At 40.8% G+C, this 12,703-nt stretch overlaps 1 protein-coding gene across 3 annotated transcripts in view; it reads right to left on the reverse strand.

Moving 5' to 3' along the window:
• LOC144493660 (cerebral cavernous malformations protein 2 homolog) overlaps positions 1-12,703 on the reverse strand; it is a 440,921-nt gene that overhangs the window by 400,369 nt on the left and 27,849 nt on the right. For all 3 annotated transcript variants that reach the window (XR_013497771.1, XM_078212948.1, XM_078212947.1), the window contains exons 2-3: positions 8,245-8,421; positions 3,095-3,178 (exon numbers count right to left, since the gene is read on the reverse strand). Coding sequence is in view for 2 of the 3 variants with exons in the window: in XM_078212948.1 (XP_078069074.1) it covers positions 3,095-3,178; positions 8,245-8,421 (261 nt within the window). In the remaining variant the exon portion in view is untranslated. The remainder of the gene's footprint in view (positions 1-3,094; positions 3,179-8,244; positions 8,422-12,703) is intronic.

Below are 12,703 nucleotides of genomic sequence, written 5' to 3' on the forward strand. Positions count from 1 at the left end.
TGTGTTGGTTAGGTACATTGAGGGTGAATTTAGCATGGCCAATGTACCCGAGCAGGTGCAGGAGCGTGGCGACTAGGGGATTTTCACAGTAACTTCATTGCAGTATTAATGTAAGCTTACTGGTGACAATATGATTTTAACCATTCTGAGCAGAGATATAAAGAAAAAAATTCAAAAGAAAACGGAGGGAATAAATTGACCACAGTAAATTGGACTGATCATCAATGTAAAATAGTGGGAAATTTAAGGAAGCCTTTAGTATAAACCAAAAATCAGTAATTAGCCCATAAAAGTTCCACTGGTGCAGTTAAGCAACCTTGCTTTAACAGCATCAAGTTAAAAGAAAAGGCTTGCACAGAAAGAAAAAAGTGAAGCAGCATTTTAAAAAATAAATTGGGAGTGGTGTGCGCACAGTGGGCCTATTAAACACAGATGCACAATAAGGTAAATAAGGCAATAAGAAAATGGCATTTGCATCCATAGTAAGAAGTCTCACAACACCAGGTTAAAGTCCAACAGGTTTATTTGGTAGCAAATACCATGAGTATTTGCTACCAAATAAACCTGTTGGACTTTAACCTGGTGTTGTGAGACTTCTTACTGTGCTTACCCCAGTCCAACGCCGGCATCTCCACATCATTTGCATCCATCACAGGAGAGAAAGTGGGCAAAATATCAGTAGCTTTTGAATACATTTGTTTACTGTTATATGGAATAAATGATGGAACTTGACATCTCCAATACATGACAAGGGTATTAAAACAGGTGGGGACATTTCACATGCATTTTTCATAATTTTCCAAAGCCTCTCATTTGTGAATTTTACCCATGAGGGGAAAAGTGAGGCATTACTCTACTGTTTAAGTAGGGAAAGAAAAACCACAAAATTGTAGACCTTAGTTCAAATGTCAGCTGTGTGGAATGAGTGACAGATTGACTTAAAGTCTTAGCTGATTAGAGTCAATGTGAACGCGGAAGGCTAAGTCATGCTTGCCTACTCTAACGGAATTATTTTTGAAGAGAGCACCACTGCTGTGGTCAGGGGTGGCATCTATATGGACTTCTCAGAACACATTACAGATGTGCACATATGGAATTGGAAATAGCCTTGTGATAGTCAGTAACTTGTTGGAAGCTGGGACAAAGTATGGATAAAGGGTACACATTCCGATTGAAACAGAGACAAGACATCAGCAGCTCACAATATAATGAAAACAACAACCCATAACTAACAGTCCAGGAAAGAGGGCAATGCATTAAGTTGCAGATGCAGTGGCAGTAGAGCCACCCGGTTACAAGAGGGCAAAGATTCCAGGAGAGGATCTCATCACTAGATACATTGCATTAAATACAAAGCATAAGAAGCAGAAACACAGCAAAGTTTAAAAACAACCATTCATCTTTCCAGCATTGACCCAGTTGGACCAGGACTGTTGCAGCCCCACAGAAGGAGTGTCTGAGAAATGCACAGCCAGCTGAAGAAAATTCCAGACAACTGTTATTTCTGGATTTTGAAGTTCTAGACTGGGAGGTTGCATTGTACATACAGGATCAATCTTTCTTTCATTATTTTGAACTTTTTCACCCTGGAATTTGCCCTCAACCCCTCAGGTTGAGGGCAAATTCACCCACTGCCCCTTGTACAGCATTGTATCGCTAGCTTTGTATGTTATAGCAAAGGAAGTTATGCTTCAGTTGTAAAGTGCTACGGTCAGACCCTCAGCTTGAGTACTGCATTCAGAAAGGCTGTAGATGGGGTACAATACAGATTCAGCGCAACAAGGCACGAGAGGATTGGCTTCTATCTCTCGAGTTTATATGGTTGATGGGTAATCCGAGTTGCTTTCAATTAAAGGAACTTTACACAGAAGCTATTTTCTCTGGAATTCTGAATAAGCAGGCACAATTTTAATCAGCACTTGTCCATTCAAGAGTGAAATCAGGTAGCACTCTTTCATACAGAAGGGCAATAGAAATCAGGAATTCGCTCCCAAAAAAAAGCTATGAAAATTAATTGAAATTTAGGAATTTAAAAGTCAAATGTTTCAAAGGATACAAATAAAGGTGGTGTAAATGAATTTGAGGAATAGATCAGCCATGATCTATTCCTCAAATTCATGATCTACCGGGTGGCACGGTAGCACAGTGGTTAGCACTGCTGCTTCACAGCTCCAGGGACCTGGGTTCGATTCCCGGCTTGGCTCACTGCCTGTGTGGAGTTTGCACATTCTCTTCGTGTCTGCGTGGGTTTCCTCCAGGTGCTCCAGTTTCCTCCCACAGTCCAAAGATGTGCGGGTTAGGTTGATTGGCCATGCTAAATTGCCCCTTAGTGTCCCGAGATGCATAGGTTAGAGGGATTAGTGGGTAAAATGTGGGGATATGGACGTAGGTTCTGGGTGGGATTGTGGTCGGTGCAGACTTGCTGGGCCGAATGGCCTCTTTCTGTACTGTAGGGATTCTATGAATACTTTCTATGGATTAATTGAATAATGAAACTGCCTTGAAGAATTGAGTGGGCCGCTCCCCTTAGCCCTTTATGGGTGTTAGCCAGGAGGGAAAACAAAGGAAGTGTTTTTAATCTGGACAGCTATTCAGTGACTATGGACACATCTGCATGTACTATGGCTGAGAGCGGGGTAGAGCGGATTTGTAATGCACTTTGGGGTTAGACAGCACAATGACACCACATGATAAATAAATGGCACAGTAAGTACAATACACTTATAGAACCACATCCCAGCAAAGAGTTAATACCTCAAAGAGATAAAGAACTTTTAATAAAGGTTCATCAAGCAGCATGACAAACCTTGGCCACAGCCTAACAAACAAGGCTATTTCCAAATTAATTTGTAATTTTTAAGTACATTTTAACCAGCTGAAATTTAGTGTGGTTTTATTATCACCAGCATCCCATCTACTGGTAAAAACACTATCACATCATGTGCAGATTTACAACAGAGCATCTTTGTTCACATGTTGAGTCATGATTTAGACTAGCTCAAAATTCCAAGCTTTGACTTTCTGTACCAGGTAGACCTAGTTCTATTCCTAAGTAACCACCCCAAACATTACCCATTAATGTAGCATTACTTACCCTTGCATTATCCAACAAGTGCAATATTTCAGTTCGACTGGATGGATTCAGGTACCCAGGCACTGAAGTGAGCTGCCCTAAATACTGAAAATAAAAGGACTGTTAATCAAGACAATTTTTAAAAAATCCATGGATTTGTTCAATGCGGGTAAATAAAATTCAAATTATGAAAGCACAAAAACGGATATTGAACAATCCAAGTAACATCTACAGACATTCAACAGCAGTTTTAACAGAAGACTACATATTAATTTATATTTGAAAGGCACAAGGACATACATGGTGCAACTTAAGCAATTTTACTTCTTTATGTATAGGAAGTTCTCAAATTTGATTACTTGCTTCAAAAACTTTGACACCAAGGACATCACCAAGACAGTCCCAACTTCCTGGTTTGCTAGGTAGCTCTAAATACACTTGAAAACTAGCCACATTTCAATCCAGATATCATAATGGTGATAATGCATCCCTGAGAATGTGGCCCAATCTTATGAATGAATTGAACATTCAGAATGACAGCATTCATTTGGGAACAAGTGAAATGAATTGCAGACAAGAAATTATTAGATTACCTTCTGTGCATAGATATTGTTTCAGTGCCAAAACATACCAGGATGTTCCCCTGACCCGAAGGAATAATTCTAGGCAAAATTCCTTTTAAAAGGTTTGTTTTAGCAATCATATTTCAGAGGGCCCCTTGCTGAATTATGCAACAATGTTCTGTACACTGAAGTGGTGAAAAAAGGAACAAAAAAAAACTTCATTTTGGGATCAGAATTTGCTGTAGCAGGGCATCTAAGAATCTGTCATTAGAGATGCCCTCGCATCCTTATTGCCCAAAGTTGCAAAGTGAACCAGGGGTTTTGGGATCGGAGTAAATAAGCAACCAAAAGGATACTGCCTTGGCTGATGAGATGCAAGGATTGGGAAATAGGTAAAGGAAGGCTCGAGAAGAAGGGTAAATTAAATGCCAAATCAGGTACAGAAAATAAACTATAGTAGGGGAAAGAAACACTGAATCGAGACAAAAGAGATCAAAAGTCAATTTTAAAATCCGACTTTTAAAATCTTCCAGTACAACTTGACTGGACACAATTTCAGTATCAGAGAGGTTGATTAGCAATTAATATTTGTACATTAAGAAATGGTACTTCTGCTAATTTCTAGTTCAGAATATCTACCTGTTCAAATATAGCAACTTAATGTCATTTAATGTGAGGCAAGAGCAAAATGTCACTTTCACAGGTTACGGGAGAATGGTGTAACTTGGACAGGAACATTTGGATATTTACATTTAACTGGACATCTGTCTCTCACCTGACGTTGCTGCACCATTTACGCATAAATAACAGAAAGCAGCATTACCCTCACCATTATTTTGACAGCACTGTGGTTCATTACATTGTTAGAAAGCAACCATGCGGAGTGACACATGCAGTGACTTATTTCAATATATCCAAGCATCTGTTGTGAAATTCAAACCAGGCCAATTTAATGCACTCTTCTGCATCTAAATAGACTTCCAAAATATATTTTTAAACATCAAAAGACTAACTACAGAAGAGAATTTATATCTCATTTTATATCAGGACTTGTATGAAAGATCTTGCCTTTTACCATAGAAGAAAAAACAAACATTTATTGAGCACCTGAGGTGGTCATGAAGTTGTTTTTAAATTTTACTTTTCCATATTGCCCTTGGGTTTTCACCTCTCCTAGCAGGTTTACTGGCTGCAGGGGATTTATTCATTCTTGGAATATGGGTATCACTGACAAGGCCAGTATTTACAACCCATCCCCAATTGTGAGGTGGTGGTACTGGGCTGCCACCTTGAACCACTGGAGTCCACATGATGTAGTTACACCCATAGTGCTGTTTGGGGGAAGGGAATTCCAAGAGTTTCACCCTTGGGATAATGAAGGAACAAAGATAGTGCTCCAAGTCAGGATGGCATCCGACTTGGGAAAGGAACTTGGCAGGTGGTGTTCCCAGGTGCTATGGTAATGAAGGAGAAAGGGGAAGAGAGAGAAAGCAGAGAAGTGGGTAGGCTTAATGGAATAGCTGGTCTTCATCTTCTCGCAGTTTCATACATCAAAAATGAAAAATATTGAAAAGGCACCAAAGAATTCAAGCAACAGATTCTTTTGTCCTTGCCATATGAAAAAGTTTATATATAGTGATAGTTCCACATGTCCTGTTCATTGTTTAACTTTTGCATTTATCCCAAGAGCTCTTATGACCAAATTCAGGAGTTCTGGAAGTGGAATCTCTGATGGGAATGTATGTTGCCAAATTTTTCTACAGATCAATCTCACACCTAAAGCACGGTGGCAACAAAGTGGGTTTCCACGGTGTTGGAACATTTGTGCTCATGAAATGCCTTTGAATGCCACAGATCTGCAGTCTATCAGGAAAAATGCATTATACTAAAGAAGATTTTCAGCTCAGTTGTGAGTCAAGCCAAAAAGTGGATACTTCACCTCCAGCACCAACATTTTAAAAACATCCACAGGACAGCTTTGTTGAGAAGTTAACTAGGTAGAATAGAAGAATCATAGAATCCCTACAGTGCAGGAGGCCATTCGGCCCATCAAGTCTGCACTGACCACAATTCCACCCAGGCCCCTATTCCCGTAACCACGCATATTTACCTGCTAATCCCCTGACACTAGGGTCAATTTAGCATGGCCAATCAACCTAACCAGCACATCTTTGGGCTGTGAGGGGAAACCGGAGCACCCGGAGGAAACCCATGCAGACACGGGGAGAATGTCACACAGTGACCTGAGGCTGGAATTGAACTCGGGTCCCTGGCGCTGAGAGGTAGCAGTGCTAACCACTGCCACCATGCTGCCCTAGACAAGTGTCCCAAGTGGGGCATGGGACAGAGTTGGAGTGGCTAGAAATTAGGATAGACTTCATTGCTGTCAGATTTCCACTCCTGAAAAAAATTGACATGCCAAAAATTTGTCCTGCACTCATCAGGACACTACGCCAAAAATACCAATGCAAAAGGGGAAAAAGCAATGGTATGAGAAGGAAGTTTGTGCTGATTGGTTGGCAAGTGGACTCGGATTGGCAGAGGTGTTGCCATGGAAAATACAGCATTTGACAGTTACCTGTTAACGACCAAGCATCATTCAAAATTTAAACCAGGCAGCTTGACTCGACTGTCAAAGCACCGCCCTGAGAATGAGTCAGCAAATGGTTGTCACTATTTAGCTGAAACAGGTGCAATGGATATACATGTTCTGTCTGCAACGGACAGGGCCCTATGTATTAATAGATATAGCTTCCAGTACACACAAGTGTGCTGCACTGGGTAGTTTGGGCACTTTAAGGCTGAAGGGACAGCATTAGGCCCACTCATGAATGATGTACAGCATGAAAAGATCTGATCAAGGCACTATCATCCCACAGGATGCCTTTGATACTACCTTGTTGCTGCAATAGGGTGAACGTTTAGCAAATAGCTTGGGCCCTATTTACAAGATTGGTTTTTAAATTGGCAATCATGTAGCATGTGGAACTGTAAGAATCCCAATGTGATATTGACCTGTGAAAGTAAGCCATGGTATATAACACCTGGCAGATTTCTCAACTAGTAAATTTAGGAAGAGAAGCTCATTTGCTGCGCCATTATCAAGGTTGCTGTAAAGAGGGCCAGGGCCATTCACTCACCATACAAGCTTGATATGGTGCAACGGCATCCTACCCGGAGCACAATTTTGCATGATATATCATGCAAACTCATGAACAGGCCTATGGCCATCACTTGCAGTCTTGAAAAGTGCCTAGTCTAGTTCAGGTTACCCAAGAAGGGCAAGGAATCTCAACTTTCAGCAGTAGGTGAAGCTAGATGTTTCATGCCGCCAGTAGGCAGTAGCAACACGAGTGGCGTTTGCCATCAATAGGTTACTGCTGTCGAGCCAAAAAGACATTTTACTTATTATACAAATGAGCAGTGTGGCATATGAATTTCAACACAAGTGTAATACCATGCATGTCAACTGTATGTCCCAAAAGCTAGCCGGTCATATCAAACATAATGTCCTAACAGCAAGGTACAGACCATACCTAACCAGGCTTTATTTGCAAAACTCAAAAGAGTGTCCAACATTAGCTGTGATTTGGTGATTGGACAACATAATCCTCAGTGCTGAGTGTTAATCTGACAATTTAAGATTCAGTTGGGCTCAGTGTGGTACATTGGTGTACATCAGAAGCTACATATATTAATATAAAAACAGTCAGTTCTTTACAGACAGAAAGAACATGCACAAACATTGCGCCCGTTTAAGGTGACAGCCATTTAGAACAAAGTACAGCACAGGAACAGGCCCTTTGGCCCTCCAAGCCAGTGCCAATCGTGATGCCCTAACTAAAATTTGTTGGTTAATTTCTCAGGACAATGCCGTGAGCATGCAGGGTCAAGTTGCCTGGTTTAAAATTTCAAACAATACTTGGCAGTTAACTGTCAGACAACATCAAAGAGTGCATTCTCCATGGCAATGCCTCTACCAGAGTCCACTTACCAACCATCAGAGGTTGTTGCTTTCCTCTTAATATTGGTGGTGTCTTGAGTGCAAGATGGAAAGTTTTGACATCTCTTTATCAGCAATGCTCAAGTTTTGTACTACCAAACTACTTCATCCCTCAACTGCTGTAAGTACGGTGGGCAGCTCCCACGGTTTCCTCTGGAAACATCAGATGTACATTGCACAAAGAAAACACGATTGCCTATCCTGAATGTGAACTCCATGATTTGGGGAAGAAAATATTGAGACAGGATGGACAGAAGTTCTGTCCCAACACACAAACACTGCTGGCAACTCTATTAATTATCTGACTAAAAAACAAATATTCAAATTAATCAATCTGAATTATTCTGCAACAATTCCATTCCTTGGTAGGCATCAATAAAAGATCAGCAAGCCCCTCCCAAAAAAGAAGTCCATTCATGCAATACAGTACACACAAACAGGATGTGCAGAAACAATGAGCTGTATCAGTTAAAAGGCACCATGTGCAACAAAGGCATTTCAATTTATGGGTGTATGGTATAGATTTCCAAAAAGTATATAGTAAATTTAAAAGCACCAAATTATAAGACAAACATCAAGGTAAAGCTTCAAGTTTGCAGTTCTACCTTTACTTCCTTTTCAATGTAATCATTCAACAGAATTTCTGGGTCAACTTTGTGATCCGGCAAGGCCAGAGTAACTGTATGCAAGGGTCTTCGTTCTGTAACCTTCTCTTGTGCCTTCTTATCACGCCCCTTCTCTCCTTTCAGGAAAACACGCTTAAATGGTGACACGATTCCAGGCTACAAACAAAAGCACAGGAGCTGCAGTTAAACTTAAGGCTTGCAAAATCAATTGTCAAATGCATTGCAAAAATAAATAGCTTTAACGGAGGCTTAACATATGGCTACCTGGCATTAAATCGGAAGCTAGTGGAGTTCAAGTTGTGTGGTGTCATAATACAATTGATTACAGTATCACTGAACATCGATAGTCAATTTAGTTTTAATGTTAAAAAAAAACACCAATATGGTGTATAGGTCCTTGGTAGCACAGCTATTAGACAATCAAGGTTTGCGCAGATTCTACTTTACTCCTGAACCCCAATATGCATTTCTTTTTTATCAAGTGTGTTTGGTGTTATATCTGAAATTAAATTTGGTTTTCTCTTTTGAATTCATAAAGTTGGCTTCCATTTTTTAAAAAAGGTCCATGCTAAGAATTAATTATCAGCATTACATAATTGAAACCCATGGACAGAAAATGGAATGGAATACAGTTCATATCTAGTAATAGAAGCAGAAAATTAATTTCAACACGAGTGTTGGTCAGGCAGATGCTTCAGCCAAACACTTAACAGCTAAGAAAATTGGAGATTAGTGCAAAATTCCTGAGGGAGGGGAGAGGTTGAGATGTCTTTGAGAATAATCCTAGGGTAGCAAAAAAGTCAAGGAGTGGCCGGGAACCAGATAGGAATGGTGAATTCTCTAGACATTAGGGGGAAGCCAGGTGGAGAACAAAGATATTATAGCCATTTATATAATAGCTGAAAAGCCCTTGGACACTGCATAAGCTGATGTAATAGCAGGAGAAGAGAACGATAGCCAGAGGAGTAGAAACATTTTTCTTTTTATAAAAGCAACAAGCATGGCGAGAATGGTACAGTAACAAAGCAAGAGGAGGAACAGACAAATCCCATTGGCCTGGTTTAAGAGCAATGTTTCAGCAGTGAGGGAGTTCAAAGCATTGAGCAGTTTCCAATTTGGCAGAACCGTCTAGGTGAAAATTAAAGCAGTGGAGGAGAGGTTTGGTGATCAGGAATAGATAGTTTTTTAAAAATGTAGATTAAGATGTATTCAATATTGAGAGGGAGCCTCAAGCATACAGGAAAACCGATCAGCACCCAGAATGATACAGCCAAGTCAACAACAACTAAAACATGTATTCACATCACTTACCAGACTTCACCAGCTCATCAAGTTTCACCAAACTAAGGATCTCAACTCAAACTGTCAAGACTTTTCCATCCATCAATATCAGGCTACTTCATCATGCTTCTTACTCAATAGCTATTCCTCCTCAATTTGTGGAACATTCTCTCAGCCCATCTGCCTGGTTGCCTAATTCCCAGTGACAATTTTGAACTCTTACAGAATTCTATCAACTATGGAAGGTGATGCTAATGCTCTAGACTGACACTCCAGTATTTAGGGAATGCTACACCATCTTAAAGAAGTAGTTTAAAGTCTCATCTGCTCCCTCAGGGTGAATCAGAGATTTCATGGAGCTATTCAAAAAGAGGATTTCTAACCCACAGTACCCTGGTCAATATTTATCCATGATGTGGAGATGCCGGCGTTGGACTGGGTTAAGCACAGCAAGAAGTCTCACAACACCAGGTTAAGGAGCTGTGCTCCGAAAGCTTATGGCATTTGCTACCAAATAAACCTGTTGGACTTTAACCTGGTGTTGTGAGGCTTCTTACAATATTTATCCCCCAGTCATATTTTTTTTTAAAACCCAAAATATTTGGTCATCATCACATTGCTGTTCACAAATTGGCTACTGCATTTCCTACTATGGTCAGGTGACCTATGACCTCCATGATGGTTACAGAAATATTGATATTTTCCATGAGCATGGATAAAAACCTTGAAATGTGGAAGCCAAGTTTAAACCTAGACAGGCTACAATTTGCAAACTGCGGAGCTTGAACAGTCAGTACTCATGCAGCTAGACCTTGGATAATCAGCTTCCCTTCAAAAGCATAGAACATAGAACATTACAGCGCAGAACAGGCCCTTCAGCCCACGATGTTGCACCGACCAGTTAAAAAAAAACTGTGACCCTCCAACCTAAACCAATTTCTTTTCGTCCATGAACCTATCTACGGATCTCTTAAACGCCCCCAAACTAGGCGCATTTACTACTGATGCTGGCAGGGCATTCCAATCCCTCACCACCCTCTGGGTAAAGAACCTACCCCTGACATCGGTTCTATAACTACCCCCCCTCAATTTAAAGCCATGCCCCCTCGTGCTGGATTTCTCCATCAGAGGAAAAAGGCTATCACTATCACTAAAAGGCTATCACTAAAAGCAGACAGGCATGGAACTGCTGGCCATGTTTATGGCTAGAATCATTGTTTACAGTGAACCTGTTTGGTTAGAAAAATGCTGTGAAGACTTGGTGGCACCCAGCTCAGTAGGCGGCCAGAGGCATAATATGACCAGGATTGGATACAGGACATAGAATGTTGGAGAAGGGCATGGAGACGGTAACCTGACGTCCTAGCTCTCTCTTTTAACGGCATCGCCAGAGAACACCTTTGACTGGAAGCAGAGCATCTCCAGCTCCTTGTACCTTGGTGAGCATCAGACTGAGCAGACCCAGACAACCACCCTGGTGAGATGACCCAAAGACCAGAACCAGCCCTGGGCGAGAGGGAAAGCCCAAATCAACAAGTGCAGATCCTGAAACATCAGCCAATGCTCAGAGACCGAGAAACAGCCTGCCTCAGCCTTATTGGATGGGTATTACCAGTCTTTTCAGACAAACAGTTCAAATATAAAGAGAGGGACCTGTGGATAGGGTGTAGCAAATCCTCGGAAGCGTGCGCTACAAATAGATAATGTAGATTTGAGATGTTTACTTATAGATTTAAGACTGTTTTCTGAAGAGCCTTGGAGAGATTGAATATTATTTTTCCTTGATAAAGTGTTCAATAAAGTTGTGTTGGACCTTCACCTGACTGGTGTCCCCTTTGTCTATCTCACCTTGTAACGTACAGGAGTTCAAAAAGGTTAGCCAGGGTACATTTACCCACCTTTCACTTTATAACACTACATTGCAACTATGATTACATCTCAAAGTTCTTCATTGGCTGCAAAGTCCTTTTGGATGTCTTGCAGTCGTTAGGTCTTATTTTCCTGCTCCTGAGCCAATCCCCATCTGCCACAAAAGCTATTCACTTGAGCACAAGTGCACATCAAAATTAACTAAGTATCAACTTACATTTCAATACTAGTCAGAGAGGCACTGCATTTCCATTGACTGATCAAGTAAATAAATTAGGAAACAAATTAAGCAGCATGTAGGAATCAAAAAACAACATTAACCCAGTGCATAGAATGGATAGATCAATGAATGTTTTTACACCTTTCGGCATCAAAAACAGAATTTGACAGCCTCTTAAACTTTCCCAAAATCAATGCTTCTCAAATTTGGGATTGTGCCAATATTGTTGATCAACAAACCAAAACATGAGCGACCACATCACTGAAGTAGGCAGCTGCAAGTATAACTATTATTCTGTTTTGACCTTTGGCTGTTTTTCTGTTCTTCCCACTCACCATTGACTGTATTCATTTACTCGTCAAAATATGCTTAATGGAAACAGCCATGAAAATTATGCCCTTCAAATGGATCAGAAATAAAATGTGGTACAAGATTAATTGTGTAAAATCAAATGACAACATATGGGGCATGCCTCTAGGTAGAAACGTCATTAATGTACAACTCATGACATTTCACCTACTGCTCAGCCATAACCACATGCCACTGTTATCAGTGCTTATGCCCAGACCCTTGACTCTAAAGATGTTAAGGAAAGTTATATTTTGACCTTGGAAGTCCTCACCGTCATCCGAAGAGCAAAATCATCCTTCCAGGGTTGGCTTTTCACTCTGGAGCACAACCATTGTGGAAAAATGGGGTGGGAAAGCCCAATACAAATGGTATTGCCCTACTAACAAAGTGTGCTCAGAATGGCCTCAAACACCTTCTTTCACCAAAATGGCAGATATAAAACAACATGGAGGCATCCTAGATCAAAGGATTAGCACCTCTTGGAGGTCATTGCTTGGGTCAAAGATCTAAGTGAGTCTGTATTACTCGATCCATGTGGATGATTGATGCCTGTTGGACAGATCATTAACTTGTTCAAACAGTGAGGAGATTTGACTTAGCACCAAGACATCCTAAGGCTCAAAAGTTTCAAGAGGAAGATCATCAACATCTTAGCCCTAAAGCAGCCCGATCAAAGAAAGGAAGTCCAAATGCAGCTCATGACCATTTTTGAAAATC

Source organism: Mustelus asterias, chromosome 5 (genome assembly GCF_964213995.1).
Source record: "Mustelus asterias chromosome 5, sMusAst1.hap1.1, whole genome shotgun sequence".
NCBI classification, from domain to species: Eukaryota; Metazoa; Chordata; class Chondrichthyes; order Carcharhiniformes; family Triakidae; genus Mustelus; species Mustelus asterias.